At 43.4% G+C, this 17,952-nt stretch overlaps 1 protein-coding gene across 4 annotated transcripts in view; it reads left to right on the plus strand.

The window, feature by feature from the left end:
• WWC3 (WWC family member 3) overlaps positions 1-6,800 on the plus strand; it is a 110,166-nt gene extending 103,366 nt beyond the window's left edge. For all 4 annotated transcript variants that reach the window (XM_086387937.1, XM_086387935.1, XM_086387933.1 and 1 more), the window contains 4 exons: positions 254-346; positions 2,384-2,611; positions 2,755-2,882; positions 4,092-6,800. In XM_086387937.1, coding sequence (XP_086244063.1) covers positions 254-346; positions 2,384-2,611; positions 2,755-2,882; positions 4,092-4,158 — 516 coding nt within the window. In that variant the 3' untranslated portion in view covers positions 4,159-6,800. The remainder of the gene's footprint in view (positions 1-253; positions 347-2,383; positions 2,612-2,754; positions 2,883-4,091) is intronic.
• The last annotated feature ends 11,152 nt before the right edge of the window (positions 6,801-17,952 follow it).

The following is a 17,952-nucleotide window of genomic DNA, read 5'->3' on the forward strand; positions in this document are numbered from 1 at the left end:
CTGGTTTGGCTGATGGACGCAAGGGAGGAATGGGGATGAGGGTTGGTCCGCTTATTCGCTCTGCCTTTGTTTTGCTTGAAACTCTTGTGTAGGTTTTCTTTTAAGTGATACCCAGAGTCCTGGTAAAAACTCTAAAAGCCTTAAGGGTGTGTGAGTACCTGCAGGAGAAACAGAGTAATCCAATTCAGAGTACACAGATGATGCATGTGAATTCTTAAGGAAGTGTTTCTGAACCTTCGTCTTTTTGATGCAGCTTTATCGTAGTGACAGTGACAGTTCCACACTGCCTCGGAAGTCCCCCTTTGTGCGAAACACTCTGGAAAGACGGACCCTTCGCTATAAGCAGGTATGTGCCCACGCAGACTAATGTGTAGTCTATATGTACCCTGGGAGCTATTTCTACAAGCCTGACAAGGTAATATTTTAGCTATATTATTTGAAAGGCAATATATTTATTTCCTTCTTTACTTAGATGTAATTTCTTAAAACTGTATATAAAGCTAACATGTTACCAATATTTATGTTTCCCAAGATAATGTCATAATCAAAGATAATACATGATCTTTACATTTTAAAATATAGTGTAAACAATCAGCCATCCTATATCAGATTTTTTTTTCTTTTTTGAAAAGCAAGTACATACAGTTTAGAAAATTTGAGGCTTTCAATGTGGAGCATTCTTCTACATAAGACTGTTTCTTTCATATCCTTATATAACCAAGTTTTTTTCCCTACATCACACCAGTGTACAAAGTTTTGCTACTTTTAGTTTGTAAGTTAGTGGTTCCCTTACTTTCCTGGGGAAGGATTCTTTTAAAGAAAAATAAATTCCCAGATCTCCTTGTGGTGGTTTCGTTTAGAGTAGCTGTTGGCTGAGAATGATAAGAAAATACATAATTCAGCTACAAACATATTTGTCAACAGCAACGCTGTTGGCATTTTGGCCTAGATCATTCTTTGTCGTGGGGGCGTCCTGTGCACTGTGGGAAGCTGAGCTCCATCTCTGGCCTTGACCCACTCATTGGCAGTAGCATGCGCCTCCCCCCACCGCCAGTTGTGACAAACAAGAATATCCCCAGATGTTGCCAAGTGTCCCCTGAGTGGCTAAGTCACTCCTGGTTAAGAACTCTGTTATGAATTCAGCAGTGCTTTTACATGAATTTGTATTTATCAAGTCACTTATATTTGCGTTTAACTTCTGCATATGTGCAAAATAGTATTATGAGTATGTAAAACACATACAGTGGTTCAGTCCTCTGAAGAACGTTGATAGGCTCATGGATTTGTGATTTTGTTGCACTAACTGCCTTCCCCAGGGTTGTTTGCCATGCAGTGGGAAGTACTGCTCTCAACTCCATGTACAAAATTCTTTTCTCAGAACTTAAAAACAGCAGACTTGCTTATTACTTCAGGCTTATACAGGGAAGAACGTTTTTTGTTGTTTGGCCACATCATGTGGCTTGCAGTCTTAGGTTCTCCAGCAGGAATTGAACCTGAGGGAGAGGGGGGTGCCCTAACCACTGGACCATCTGGGAATTCCCTGGGAAGGAACTTTTTTTGACATTGTGTGTGTGTTTAAACAGAAAGCCCTCACATGGTTTATTTCATGCTTTTTTTCTCCCTTACACAGTAGATCATTAAGATTTTGCCATGTTGGTATAGGTTTCATCTTTTTCAATGGTTGTGTTCTCTGCTGGCCTCATAACGTATTTGATCACTTTTCTCTTGTTAAGTGAAAGTGTTAGTTGCTTAGTGGTCGTCACCTCTTTGCAACCTCATGGACTGTAGCCCACCAGGCTCTTCTCCATGGAATTTCCCAGGCAAGAATACTGGAGTGGGTAGCCATTCCCTTCTCCAGGGGATATTCCCGACCAAGGGATCAAATCAGAGTCTCCCCTTTTACAGGCAGATTCTTTACCGTCTGAGCCATCAGGAAAGCCCTTTCTCTTGTTAGCTATTTAGAATTTTTTCCTCTCATAAACCTTTCTACACAACATTGCCTGTGCCTTTCAAATGCAAGTCAAAATCAAATGTCAGAACAAAGAAAGCTCATGTCACGTTAACTTTCACTTATATTGTCAAATATCACTTGAGAAAGATGACTCCTGCCTGCCCCATGTGAGAGGGTATATTTCTGTGCACTTGGGCCAAAACCTAAGGTGGTCCTTCCACCGGACAGTTGGCTGTCACTGGCTTGCTCTTGGACATGGGTTTGAACCCCAGTCGCCGACATGGATGTTGTGTTGAGAAATACCCCTCCAGCGACCCCTTCCCTGGAGTAGGGGACGGGAGATGGGGACAGGCCAGGGTAAGAAGCTGCTGGCAGGGCGCGGTGGGTGGGGAGTGGGGGTGAGGTGGGGTGCTCAATTTCCCTGGACTGCAGCCCTGCAGGTCCTCCCTGGCGGCACTGGCAGCACGCACATCCCTAGACCTGGAGCTGGACCTCCAGGCGTCGCGGACGCGGCAGCGGCAGCTGAACGAGGAGCTGTGCGCCCTGCGCGAGCTGCGCCAGCGCCTGGAGGATGCCCAGCTCCGCGGCCACACCGACCTGCCAGCCTGGCTGCTGCGAGACGAGCGCTTCCGGAGCCTGCTGCGGGAGGCCGAGCGGCAGGTGAGCGGGCGCCCTGGGCGGGGCGAGGGGGGCGGGCCGGCGGGCGGGACTTTCTCCCCCTCCCGGTGCCCCTCCCGCACCGGAGCTAGTGTGGGCTTCCGGCGTTCTTCTCGTTGACTCCGCGTTGCTGGTTGCTGTTCCAGACGAGACAAACCAAACTTGACTTCCATCAAGAACAGGCAGCCGAGAAGATGCTGAAGAAGGCTTCTAAGGGGGTGTGCCAGCTGCGTGGGCAGAACCTCAAAGAGCCCATCCAAGTGCAGACGTTCAGGTGAGGAGAAGCCCGGGCCTCACTTTCCCGCAGGCTTTTTTTTACTGTCAGCCCTTTGTCGTTTTAAAAAGTCAAGTTAAGTATTGAAAAAGACCCGCAGGAGGTCGAGAACAAAGCAGAAATCTTCACTGCTGTTAGCATTGTGCAGTTCTCTTTTGATCTTCTTTTTTACCCCAAGCACTGTTTTTTTTCAGCTACTTGTAATCATACTGTGCATTGGAGTTTGCATTTAGCTCTTTTTTAAAGTAAAATATCCCCTATTGCTGCATCATCTGTTACCTTTTTTGGTAGTAATCTCTCATCTAATAGATATAATTTACTTCTAAACAGTTTATCCCCTGCTTCTTTCCAGATGTTTGCTGTTGTAAACTACACAGTGATTCACATTTAGATACATACGCATATCACCTTTGCCTTTTTAGTTTTTGATTGAATCATAATAGACATTTAGGGAAGCCTGCATATCCTACATGTGAAATGTATCAGTGAATTGTCATAAACACTACACAGCAATAATCAAATGTTATTAGCATTTCCAGATTTTCCATGCCAGAATAACCACTGTCTTGGATTTGAATAGCATAGACTAGCTTTCCCTGTTTTTATTTTTTTATGTGAGGAAAATTACCTAGTTATATCCATTTTCTTTTGTGTTTGCCTTTTTACAAAGCCGAGGTGAAATTCACATAACATAAAATTAACTGCTTTAAAGTGAACAGTTCCATGCCATTTAGTACAGTCACAATGTGTCCAGTTTGAAAGCATTTCCATCACCCTAGAAGGAAAAGCCTGACCCATTAAGCAGTCATTCCCCATCCCAGCCTCCCATCAGCTCCTGGCCACCACCATTCTCCTTTCTACCTCTGTGGGTTTGCCTGTTCTGGACCTTTCATGTAAGAGTAGTCAATTAGGATTTAGAACTTGTATAGTTTTTCATTTATTCATACAGAAAAAATTTACTGAGCATCTCCATATACCAGGCACCATTCTAGTTACTGAAGAAAAACCCTTGGGGCTTTGTAACCTCTATTAAAATTGGGAGGGCGGCACAAAAAGATTTAGAGAATCTATATACAAACAGATGTGCTCTTGGGAATTGAAATTCAGTGCATTCTCTCAGTAAGAAAAGCTCTCATTGATAGCAGATGCTCTTGCCAGATTTTGTTGGATTTCCGTCAACCCCTAACCTGTTATTCTTTCCAATCCCAGGGAGAAGATAGCATTTTTTACAAGACCAAGGATTAACGTACCTCCTCTGCCTGCCGATGATGTTTGATGTAGTGCTTTGTACACATGAAGTATTTATCTGCCTGTTATATTTTAATGAAGTTCTTAGGCTAGCTAAATTTGTCTTTAAAATATTTGTGCAAAGCTATTAATATACACATTTTGTAAAAAAAACAAAACACATATATCTATACATATATATTTTGTAATAGTGACGGCAACAGGGCTTGGTTTTTCCTTGTTGTGAAATTGACATCTCTGAAGACAGGTTATTTTATAAGAGACAATTATCATGTTAAGAGTGTACAGTTTTTAACGCTGTTTTATTTGACTTAAAGGCTGGAAGACAGAAACGAAGTGAGTTCAGGCAAATTCACTGTATTGTAATTTATTTATAGTACTTTTTTTTCCTTGAAGGAAAATACTGACTTTAAGATGTATTTTAAGACTGAATTTTGTTCTTCAGTATTTGTCACGCGGTAGAATGGAACTTGGGGCCGGTTTTGTGTCTGACACCCGAAATGCAAACACTGTGCTGAATCCTCTTCCTCCGTGCATTTATCACGTACATCGTACACTTTGGCACCCTTTGTGTTCCCTTAAGATGCCACCGCAGGGGCTCAGTCAGGTGCCAACGCAGGGGCTCAATCGTAAGTCAGTGCCTGGTGCCCTGCGGGCACCTAGTGTCCCTGTGGCCCCAGGTCTGAAGGCGGTCGTAGAGCCCCTGGCGGCAGCCACACAGCCCGCCCTCCCCCGGCCTCTGCCTTTCTAGTCCGCCCTATCCAGTTGAGACTGAGACCCAACAAAGAGGGCAGTGGTGGAGCTTCTGCTCTGCTTGCAGGAAAGTGAAAAGAGAAGGAAGGTGCATTTTCAGCGAGTCAGTGGATCCGCTGATGGATGGAGCCGTCACAGCACGGACATGAGAACCTTCCAAGGCGCTTTTTTGAGGAAGCAGACTTCTGTGGGAGCCATATCTAGCCAGCAAGTGGCTCACAGGAGAGCATTTGCTTTCAATCAGATGGCCCCCGCCCCATACTGGAGTTGTCCTGATATTTCTTAAGGAATCTTAGAACTAGCTCATGAGGAAAAAAATTCTTTACGTAATACAACTATACCATCCTCATAAAATACCAAATGGTATAGTTTGTCTACTACGTATTTATTATCTATGGAATGCACTCTCCTTCATGAGGCCTCAGAGAAGTAAACGAGGTGAATCACACAAAATGTAAGAGAAAACGCCCTCGTCCCCACACCGTCTTTCTGCCCTTCCCTTGAAAATGTCTCCCCTCCCCCCTTAATCAGCAGCATCTTTTTTCCCATTAGTCTGTAACCACTCCCTTGTATAATCTGCCTTCATTTTCACATTTATTAAAAATGAATTTTGTAAAAGCATTTCATTGACCTATCACGGACAGTAAAGTTGTCAGTGGTGGTAAAGCTGAAAACTTTATGCTTTTTCACACTTGCCACTTATTGCTATGAATCTCTGCCTCTAGTCTTGATTTTTTTTTCTTTTTTTCCTTTGCTTATTTCCCTATATACATACCCACAACAGAGGTAGAGACACATAAAACATCAGTGCCTGCCAAAAATGCCAGGAGACAGCGTTAGTGAATTGGTCAGGATGGTGGCAGGCCCTCCCTGTTCCCAGCTGTTGAGACTAACGAATTGGCTGGCGCTAGGCTCTGGGGTGTGTGGAAAGCAAATCATGTACATTTCAGGTGCATGGCTCCCCGGAAGTGGGGCAGTCCCAGCCACCTTGCCTAGGCGCTCTGTAGCCACATTGCCACTTGAAGTGCTAACTGGGTTGAAGGGTTGAAGCAGCTTTTACTTTCAAGCCCTACAAAGTGGCAACGTAGGGAAACCCACTGTGCCTGTATAGAAAGCCTGCAAGGATTTGCAGATAAATGTCACTGCCCAGTCGAGACTGATGATTTTTGTTTGGCGTGCTTCTCCACCCCAGAGTTTAATGAAAACAAAAAGAAATCCCTGCTTTGCCTCACTAGAAACAGATCCAGTCTGTGCTTTGACATCAGTTCCAGGAGCGCTGCTTGCACCCTTCTGTGTGTCCCTCCCTCCCTCCTGAGTCTGTCTGCTTTTGCACCTGAATGGGACCATCCTAAGAAAGCAAAGAAAAGCCAGGCAGATGAAGGAGGGGAGGTGATGGGTTTCCTGCTGCTTGGCAGTCTGTGGCCAGAAGGGGCAGGTGGACAGCGATAGAGGCCAGCTGAGGAGGCAGGAGGACGCAGTGTCCCCTCATTGGCTTCTCTTTCGTGACTTGATTTTGCAGCTTCTGACTGGTTAAAACTGCCACCCCCTGGAAAATATCCCACATGTCTAAAAAGTGAAGTCCTATCGTCTTAAGGGGTATTTTCTTATGTTTAAGTTTGTCCATAACTGTGCCTTGTGGTAAGAAACCTCTGCCTTGTTTTATCAGCAGTTTAGTCCAGAAACAATCCAAAGTCTGCCACCAGGGTCCTTTAGGAACACTACAGCAAATAAAAGGGAATTTGGTCTTCCATTCATCTGGTAACTTAACTGTCACCACCGAAATATGTAACCTTCTGTTGTGGGAATAAGTTATAATCAGTATTCATCTCTATTTTTGTCTCTGTTCTAATTGTGTCATTTGTATCTTTTGAAAGTATTTCTTCTATAAAATTAAACTAACCTGCCTTAAAAACAGAATGGAAATGGTGTGATTTTTTAAAAATATAATTATAGACTTAAATATATAAAAATGTATATAAGAGATGAGATGGTTGGATGGCGTCACTGATTCAATGAACATGAACTTAGGCGAACTCCAGAAGATGGTGATGGACAGGGAGGCCTGGTGTGCTGCAGTCCATGGGGTTGCAGAGTCAGACGTGACTTTGTGACTGAAAACAGCTTTTTCAACATAAAAATAGAGGTGTGAAAATAGAATAATACAATGAACACACATAAAGCCCTCTCCCTCACCCCTTCAAATTGAATCGTTCTTGGCCCATCTTGTTTGGTCTACACCAAATTTTCTCCTGTCCTTGGTTCCATCTTCTGAAGCAAATCCCATCCACCTTGGTTCAGCTGGAAACATTTCAGTATGTATGGCTAAGAGAGAAAGACATGCACAGTAGCCTTATCAAATCATAATGTTTCAGTTCAGTTCAGTTCAGTCACTCAGTCGTGTCCGACTCTTTGCGACCCCATGAATCGCAGCACGCCAGGCCTCCCTGTCCATCACCAACTCCGGGAGTTCACTCAGACTCAAGTCCATCGAGTCAGTGATGCCATCCAGCCATCTCATTCTCTGTCGTCCCCTTCTCCTCCTGCCCCCAATCCCTCCCAGCATCAGAGTCTTTTCCAATGAGTCAACTTTTCGCATGAGGTGGCCAAAGTACTGGAGTTTCAGCTTTAGCATCATTCCTTCTAAAGAAATCCCAGGGCTGATCTCCTTCAGAATGGACTAGTAGGATCTCCTTGCAGTCCAGGGGACTCTCAAGAGTCTTCTCCAACACCACAGTTCAAAAGCATTAATTCTTCGGTGCTCAGCCTTCTTCACAGTCCAACTCTCACATCCATACATGACCACAGGAAAAACCATAGCCTTGACTAGACAGACCTTTGTTGGCAAAGTAATGTCTCTGCTTTTGAATATGCTATCTAGGTTGGTCATAACTTTCCTTCCAAAGAGTAAGCGTCTTTTAATATCATGGCTGCAATCACCATCTGCAGTGATTTTGGAGCCCCCCAAAATAAAGTCTGACACTGTTTCCACTGTTTCCCCATCTATTTGCCATGAAGTGATGGGACGGGATGCCATGATCTTCGTTTTCTGAATGTTGAGCTTTAAGCCAACTTTTTCACTCTCCACTTTCACTTTCATCAAGAGGCTTTTGAGTTCCTCTTCACTTTCTGCCATAAGGCTGGTGTCATCTGCATATCTGAGGATATTTATATTTCTCCCACCAGTCTTGATTCCAGCTTGTGTTTCTTCCAGCCCAGCATTTCTCATGATGTACTTGGCATATAAGTTAAATAAGCAGGGTGACAATATACAGCCTTGACATACTCCTTTTCCTATTTGGAACCAGTCTGTTGTTCCATGTCCAGTTCTAACTGTTGCTTCCTGACCTGCATACATATTTGTCAAGAGGCAGGTCAGGTGGTCTGGTATTCCCATCTCTTTCAGAATTTTCCACAGTTTATTGTGATCCACACAAAGGCTTTGGCATAGTCAATAAAGCAGAAATAGATGTTTGTCTGGAACTCTTGCTTTTTCGATGATCCAGCAGATGCTGGAAATTTGGTCTCTGGTTCCTCTGCCTTTTCTAAAACCAGCTTGAACATCTGGACGTTCACGGTTCACGTATTGCTGAAGCCTGGCTTGGAAAATTTTGAGCATTACTTTACTAGCGTGTGAGATGAGTGCAATTGTGCGGTAGTTTGAGCATTCTTTGGCATTGCCTTTGGGATTGGAAAGAAAACTGACCTTTTCCAGTCCTGTGGCCACTGCTGAGTTTTCCAAATTTGCTGACATATTGAGTGCAGCACTTTCACAGCATCATCTTTCAGGATTTGAAATAGCTCAACTGGAATTCCATCACCTCCACTAGCTTTGTTCGTAGTGATGCTTTCTAGGGCCCACTTGACTTCACATTCCAGGATATCTGGCTCTAGGTGAGTGATCACACCATCGTGATTATCTGGGTCATGAAGATCTTTTTTGTACAGTTCTTCTGTGTATTCTTGCCACTTCTTCTTAATGTCTTCTGCTTCTGTGAGGTCCATACCATTTCTGTCCTTTATCGAGGCCGTCTTTGCATGAAATGTTCCCTTGGTATCTCTAATTTTCTTGAAGAGATCTCTAGTCTTTCCCATTCTGTTGTTTTCCTCTATTTCTTTGCATTGATCACTGAGGAAGGCTTTCTTATCTCTTCTTGCTATTCTTTGGAACTCTGCATTCAGATGCTTATATCTTTCCTTTTCTCCTTTGCTTTTCACTTCTCTTCTTTTCACAGTTTTTTGTAAGGCCTCCCCAGACAGCCATTTTGCTTTTTTTGCGTTTCTTTTCCATGGGGATGGTCTTGATCCTTGTCTCCTGTACAATGTCATGAACCTCAGTCCGTAGTTCATCAGGCACTCTATCTATCAGATCTAGTCACTTAAATCTATTTCTCACTTCCACTGTATAATCATAAGGGATTTGATTTAGGTCATACCTGAATGGTCTAGTGGTTTTCCCTACTTTCTTCAATTTCACTCCTCAATGGCATTCATCATCTGTGGCTCACCTTTTCACTTGTCTCAAGGTCATTCATTTTTTTAATTGAGCAGAATCCAAATATCTGTTTTGGGGATTTTTTTTAAAAAGCCCATGTGCTTTTTTTGGTGTGTGTAGTGGGGTGGACTTTCTTTAGATAGAATTCATATACCATACAGTTCACCTGTTTAAAGCATGTAATACATAATTCATCAGTTTTTAGTATATTAAGTTTATTCATAGCACAAATGCTACAATCAATTGTAGAACTTTTTCCTCGCTGTAGAAAGAAACCTTGTGCCCATTAACTGTCACCCCTGTTTCTCCTCCCCCACCCCCTGACAACCACTGATCTTTCTCTGTGGATTTGCCTATTTTGGATGTTTCCTAGTAATGGAATCACTTGGTATGTGGCCTTTGTGTTGGTTTTGTTCTCTCAGCATCATGTTTTCCTGACTCATCTACACTGTAGCCTGTGTCAGGACTTCACTCCTTTTTATTGCTGAGTAATATTCCTTTGTGTAGATAGACCACATTGTGTTTATCTGTTCAGCAGGGGATAATGCTGCTATGAACGTTTGTGTACAAGTGTTTTTTTTTAATTTATTTTTAATTGGAGGATAATTGCTTTACAATATTGTGTTAGTTTCTGCCATACATCAACATGAATCAGCCACAGGCATAACGTTTGCCCTCCCTCCTGAACCTCCTTCCCACTTCCCACCCCATGTTACGATTTTTTGTGTGCACATAGGCCTTTATTTCTCTTGGGTCTATACCTAAAAGTGGAATAGCTAGATGGTACGATAACTCTTTGTTTAATCATTTGAAGAACTGCCAAACTTTTCCAAAGCAGCTGCCCATTTTATATTCCCTTCCAGGGATAGGAATATATAAGGGCTTCAATTTCTCCACTTTCTGGCCAACACTTGTCATTTTTCTCCTAGCCATCTTAATAGATGTACAGTGATATCTCACTGGAGCTGTGTCTGTTTTTAATTCACAGAACCTATGCCCCCCACACACATACACACACCTTTGTTATTTGTTGAAGAAACAAAGTTTTGTGTTCTCTAATCTCCCACAGTCTGGACTTGGCTCATTGTATCTCATTGTAGGTATAGGTTAAACATGTTCTTCTGAATTTTATTTCCTAAAATTAAATGCAGAGAAGAGATATTGTTGAATCTAAAAGCTTGATCAGAGTCCAGTTTCTTTTTTTTTCCCTTTCTTTTTGGGGGGCTGGGATGGGGGGCAAGACATACCTTCATCTACCAAGTGAATTATAATTTTTCTTTTTATAGGGTTTGCAACTATTGACAATCCATACCTCTGTTCAGTTCAATGCAGTCACTCAGTTGTGTCCGACTCTTTGCGACCCCATGGACTGCAGCACACCAGGCCTCCCTGTTCATCACCAACTCCCGGAGTTTACTCAAACTTATATCCATTGAGTTGGTGATGCCATCCAACCATCTCATCTTCTGGGTGATGAGACCCAGACCCATCTTCTACCCATCTCATCTTCTGTCGTCCTCTTCTCCGCCTGCCCTCAATCTTGCCCAGCATCAGGGTCTTTTCAAATGAGTCAGCTCTTCACATCAGATAGCCAAAGTATTGGAGTTTTAGCTTCAACATCAGTCCTTCCAATGAATATTCCGGACTGATTTTCTTTAGGATGGACTGGTTGGATCTCCTTGTAGTCCAAGGAAGTCAATAGCTAGATCCATTAATTCACTAAAGGTTGCAAAATGATGATATTCTCTCAATTTTTAAGACATTATTATTTACTTTGAAATACTTAGGCTACAGTCCATGGGGTCACAAGAGTTGGACACGACTTGCCGACTAAACCACCACCACAACTTTTATAAAGAGAAATTTACCTATTTGGTTATTCTGTGGTACAGTCTGGAAAAAGCAAGATAAGTGCTTGATGTTTTTCTTTATTGACCAGTTTTAAAAATGATTCCCAGCACTGTTACAGTGGTGACCAATTTTTTTTTTTTTTGGTTTTTGGAATTTTTTTTAGTATGATTTTTGTTGTTGTTCAGTTGCTCAGTTGTGTCTGACTTTGTGACCCCATGGACTGCAGCACGCCAGACTTCCCTGTCCTTCACTATCTCCTGGATATTATTAATAATAATTATTACTAACACATAAATTTAAGCATGTTTGATATGCTTTAATCCACTGGAGTTGTTATCCTTACTGATGCTCAAATTCTCCCCTCTGTGGCTGGGGTAGCCTCTATTGGTTGACTCCTGGGTCCTTTTTATATGTCCCCAGGAGTCTGAGATGGCCTCATTGTTACTGAAATGGAGCAGGACCCTTCAAAGCCTTCTCAGGGACAGACACTGCCCAGGCCCCATGTCTTCTACCCACCTCGTTTGTAGAAAAGCATTAGCATCCTAGACCTTCCCTGAGTTCCAAAAAGAAAAATTTAATAAGAAAAAAATACAGGAACAAAAGAAAATATTCAAGCAACGTTAGTAATAGTTTAACCATAAAACAAAGCCAGGAGTCTTTGGTTCCTCCTCAAGGGCTATACATAATACCCTGGGCCATATCCTTCAGTTGTTGGGCAGACATGAGGTCGAAGGAGTTAACTGCATGCTGATCACCAGCATGTATGTAGACTCCAGATGGGTTGGAACCAGAAGGTTGGTGATTGAGATTACTGAAACATCACCCTGTTAGCTCACCATCAACCAATCAGAGAATTGTGCATGAGCTGATTACACACCCTGCCACCCTCTCCCTCACACCGTCTTTAAAAATCCTTTCCTGAAAGCTATTGGGGAGTTTGGGTCTTTTGAGCTGAGCTGCCCATTCTTATTTGGCCTTACAGTAAATGCTGTGCTTTCCTTCACTGCAACCCGGTAGCAGTAGATCTGCTTTGCTTTGCAATGAGCAAGCAGACCATTTGGTTTTGGTAACACCACCCTGCGTGACGAGACGTTTCTGACCTAGACACAGTCATTTCTCCAAGGAGACTTGGTTTCTTGGTGCCAGGATGTTGAATGGGCTTTGCCTAACACAGAGAAATAAATTGTCTGAGGAAACACACCCGCTGACAGAGCAAGAGACTTTATTGGGAAGGGGCGCCCGGGCGGAGAACAACAGGGTAAGCGAGCCCAGGAGAACTGCTTCTGCCACCTGACTCAAAGTCTCAGGTTTATGGTAATGGGATTAGCTTCTGGGTTGTCTCTGGCCAATCAGTCTGATGCAGGGTCCTTCCTGGTGCACATGCATGCATTGTTCAGCGAAGATGGACACCAGCAGGGAGGATTCTGGGAGGTGGCAGGACTTATGGGCTGGCGTCTTCTCTCTCCTTTGGAGTTTTCCTCAAATTCTTCTGGTTAGTGGTAGGTTGTTAGTTCCTTGTTCCTTATCAGGACCCTCTGTTGTGACGATAACTCATGCAAGTGGTTACTATCATGCCTGGCCCCAGGGTGGGCGGTATCAGTCAGTGTTTCCCGAACAGGGTTACTCATTGCTGCAGTCGTTGTTTTTATGGTTTTAAGTAGATAGACAATATTGTCTTGTCATGCGTCTCAGTTTTTGCTTTGACAAAAGTAATCACACATGCCCTCTCACTTTTAAGAAAGCATTTAATTAATTAGTTTGGCTATGTCAGGTCTTCATTGTGTCATAAGGGATTTTTGTTGCAGAGTGCCAGCTCTCTAGTTGGGAAGAGAGGGCTTAGCTGTCCTGAGGCATGTGTGATATTAATTACTGACTAGGGATTGAACCCATGTCCCCTGCATTGCAAGGTGGATTCTTAACCACTGGACCGCCAGGGAAGTCCCTCACTCCTGTTATTTTGGATCAAGATTTGCAGGCCCCTGGTTAGATCCAAAGGCAGAGGTTACATATTTTATGGTGTTTGGAAACATCTTGCCTGGGACCTGCAGCCAGAGGCATGCAACCTTCTGGAATCTGTGCTTTTCTGCTTTCTCACCAATAGACACTCTCACCAGATTGCTTTCCCTGCTCTGTAATTACAGGCAAAATTCCCTGAACAATAATCACAAATTGTTTTATTGCAATGAAATTAGTTTAAAAGAAATGCTTCACTGCACTGTCCAACAGAACAATCTGTGATAATGGAGTCATTTTATATCTGCACTAAAATATGGCTGCCACTAGCTGTATGTGGCTATCAGGCACCTGACATATAGCTAGTGTGACTGAGGAACTAGATCTGATAGATAGAGTGCCTGATGAACTATGGAATGAGGTTCGTGACATTGTACAGGAGACAGGGATCAAGACCATCCCCATGGAAAAGAAATGCAAAAAAAGCAAAATGGCTGTCTGGGGAGGCCTTACAAATAGCTGTGAAAAGAAGAGAAGCGAAAAGCAAAGGAGAAAAGGAAAGATATAAGCATCTGAATGCAGAGTTCCAAAGAATAGCAGGAAGAGATAGGAAAGCCTTCCTCAGTGATCAATGCAAAGAAATAGAGGAAAACAACAGAATGGGAAAGACTAGAGATCTCTTCAAGAAAATTAGAGATACCAAGGGAACATTTCATGCAAAGATGGCCTCGATAAAGGACAGAAATGGTATGGACCTAACAGAAGCAGAAGATATTAAGAAGAGATAGCAAGAATACACAGAAGAACTGTACAAAAATGATCTTCACGACCCAGATAATCACAATGGTGTGGACATCCTGGAATGTGAAGTCAAGTGGGACTTAGAAAGCATCAGTACGAACAAAGCTAGTGGAGGTGATAGAATTCCAGTTGAGCTATTCCAAATCCTGAAAGATGATGCTGTGAAAGTGCTGCACTCAATATGCCAGCAAATTTGGAAAACTCAGCAGTGGCCACAGGACTGGAAAAGGTCAGTTTTCATTCCAATCCCAAAGAAAGGCAATGCCAAAGAATGCTGAAACTACCACACAATTGCACTCATCTCACACGCTAGTAAAGTAATGCTCAAAATTCTCCAAGCCAGGCTTCAGCAATATGTGAACCATGAACTTCCAGATGTTCAAGCTGGTTTTAGAAAAGGCAGAGGAACCAGAGATCAAATTGCCAACATCCACTGGATCATGGAAAAAGCAAGAAAGTTCCAGACAAACATCTATTTCTGCTTTATTGACTATGCCAAAGCCTTTGACTGTGTGGATCACAATAAACTGTGGAAAATTCTTCAAGGGATGGGAATACCAGACCACCTGACCTGCCTCTTGAGAAATTTGTATGCAGGTCAGGAAGCAACAGTTAGAACTGGACATGGAACAACAGACTGGTTCCAAATAGGAAAAGGAGTACGTCAAGGCTATATATTGTCACCCTGCTTATTTAACTAATATGCAGAGTACATCATGAGAAACGCTGGACTGGAAGAAACACAAGCTGGAATCAAGATTGCCGGGAGAAATATCAGTAACCTCAGATATGCAGATGACACCAGCCTTATGGCAGAAAGTGAAGAGGAACTAAAAAGCCTCTTGATAAAGGTGAAAGTGGAGAATGAAAAAGTTGGCTTAAAGCTCAACATTCAGAAAACGAAGATCATGGCATCCAGTCCCATCACTTCATGGGAAATAGATGGGGAAACAGTGGAAACAGTGTCAGACTTTATTTTGGGGGGCTCCAAAATTACTGCAGATGGTGATTGCAGCCATGATATTAAAAGATGCTTACTCCTTGGAAGGAAAGTTATGACCAACCTAGATAGCATATTCAAAAGCAGAGACATTACTTTGCCAACAAAGGTCCATCTAGTCAAGGCTATGGTTTTTCCTGTGGTCATGTATGGATGTGAGAGTTGGACTGTGAAGAAGGCTGAGCGCTGAAGAATTGATGCTTTTGAACTGTGGTGTTGGAGAAGACTCTTGAGAGTCCCTTGGACTGCAAGGAGATCCTACCAGTCCATTCTGAAAGAGATCAGCCCTGGGATTTCTTTAGAAGGAATGATGCTAAAGCTGAAACTCCAGTACTTTGGCCACCTCATGTGAAGAGTTGACTCATTGGAAAAGACTCTGATGCTGGGAGGGATTGGGGGCAGGAGGAGAAGGGGACATCAGAGGATGAGATGGCTGGATGGCATCACCGACTTGATGGACATGAATCTGAGTGAACTCCGGGAGTTGGTGATGGACAGGGAGGCCTGGCATGCTGTGATTCATGGAGTCGCAAAGAGTCGGACACAACTGAGCAACTGATCTGATCTGATCTGATCTCTGACTGAGGAACTGAATTTTTTATTTTATTAATTTAAATTAACTTAAATGTAAGTAGTAGCTTGTGGTGGTGGTTGTTCAGTTGCTCAGTTGCGTCCAACCCTTTGCGACCCCATAGACTGCATCAAGCCAGGCTCCTCAATCCTCCACTATCCCGGGAAATAAACTCTTTTCTCATACCTAGACAAGGGGCAGCTTTTCTTACCCAAGTCCTGGGTTTTTGAGAAAAGCCGTTCCTTGTCCAGGTGCTTTGGATTGGAAATATGATTTTTGTAAAATTGCGCTGCTTCAATATAGTAGCCACTAACCACATGCTGGAGAAGACTCTTGAGAGTCCCTTGACTACAAGGAGATCCAACCAGTCAGATTCATGTTGACTGAGTCAGTGATGCCATCCAACCATCTCATCTTCTGCCACCCTCTTCTCCTTTTGCTTTCAATCTTTTCCAGCATCAGGGTCTTTTCCAATGAGTCAGTTCTTCACATCAGGTGGCCACAGTACTGGAGCTTCAGCTCCAGCATCAGTCCTGCCAATGAATATTCAGCATTGATTTCCTTTAGGACTGACTGGTTGGATCTCCTTGTAGTCCAAGGGACTCACAAGAGTCTTCTCCAGCATGTGGTTAGTGGCTACTATATTGAAGCAGTGCAGTTTTACAAAAACCATATTTCCAATCCGAAGCACCTGGACAAGGAATGGCTTCTCTCAAAAGCCAGTTCTCGGGTGAGAAAAGTTGCTTCTTGTCTAGGTGTGAGAAAAGCGATTCCTTCCAGAACTTCCCTGTTGGCCCAGTGCTTAAGACTGCATTTCCAATGCAGGGGACACTATTTTGGTCCCTGGTCAGGGAACTAAGATCCACATAAAAGAATGTACTTCAATTGCCTGGGTACCATGGAGATATATAATGCCACTGTCCAACTACAGGCTCAGTAGTTTGAAGCTGGCTGTGGTGGAAGAATTTACACCCTTGCCATCTGCAGCTGCTACAAATCAAGCTTTCCAACTCGTCCCATCCCCTCCCTTGGAGAGCTGGGTTATTGAACTTTGGCCAGCATACCACTGTGTTTATGCTAATTTGAGGAGCCAAGCCTACTGAACTGCCTTGGAACAATCTGAATCTACTGGCACCCAAAGAGAAAAAGGAAAGGCTATCTACTAACAGTTCTTTTCTGAGAGGGCAAGGATTTGCTTAGCCCTCAAGCGTGGCTCAGATGGTAAAGAATCCGCCTGCCAGTGCAGGAGACATAGATTCGATCCCTGGGTCAAGAAGATGCCCTGGAGGAGGGCATGTCAACCTACTCCACTATTCTTGCCTGGGAAATCCCACGGACAGAGGAGCCTGGCGGGCTATATAGTCCATGGAGTTGCAAAGAGTCAGACACGAATGAACAACCAACACTTTCTTTCAGTGCTACCCAGGATCTTCTCTCAGGCTTCCTGGAATGACAACATCTTTGACAATGATGCTGCTGTAGAAGTGCAGACAGTTTTCAAGGCTGATGTTTGTCACCACAAACAGGGTAATGTGGTCCACATTTGTAGCTTTCAGGTGTGCATCACAGTCTGTGACCACAGCTCAGAGTGTCTGGGGAAGGTTGGATGGCATCTTCTTATCATTTGCCTCTTTCACTTATTTCCCAAATCTTTTGTGAGTTGGCCATGTGCACAGCACCCAACTAGGCAAGGGGGCTCGCATGCATTTGCTCACTTGGACAGTGTGACTGGATGCACATGAGCTCAGGACAAAGAGATGGAACAGGTCTTCACCTCCAGGTTTTATCAGACGCCCCGCTTGTAGTACAATGTACCAGCTACACAGGGCTAGAATTTGCAAGAGGTGAGAAAGGCACTATAGCCTTGGAGGCAAAATTTAAGTAGGTATCAAAAGATTTTGTCATCAAGATAATAGATTATTCATGAAAATCAAAATTAATGCCTACATTCACCATGAGTAAAATGTCACATTTTACAATAAAAACAAGTTGTGTGTTTGATGAGTCTGTATTACTGTGCCCATCATTTCCAACTGGCTGGGAGTTCTAAATGTTCTCTTGCACATGCTCTGCTTGCACCTGTGGGTGCGTTTATATGAGTTGAGAATGGTGTGCAAATGAATTGGGTCATGTGGGGCTTTATATGTAGGTGTGTGTGTGTGTGTGTGTGTTTGTCTTTTTAACATTTTTAAAATTTATTTATATTTTTGGCTGCGCTGGTTCTTCATCGCTGTGCAGGCTTTTCTCTCTAGTTGTGGCTAGCAGGGGCTACTCTCTACTTGCAGTGTGAAGACTTCTCATTGCGGTGGCTTGTGCCATGGAGCACGGGCTCCAGGGCACGTGGGCTCAGTCGCTGCGGCTCGTGGGCTCTAAAGTGCAGGCTCAGTAGTTGTGGTGCATG

This window comes from Bos grunniens, chromosome X (genome assembly GCF_055505025.1).
Source record: "Bos grunniens cultivar Pamir isolate PY7600 chromosome X, Bosgru_T2T1.0, whole genome shotgun sequence".
NCBI lineage: Eukaryota > Metazoa > Chordata > Mammalia > Artiodactyla > Bovidae > Bos > Bos grunniens.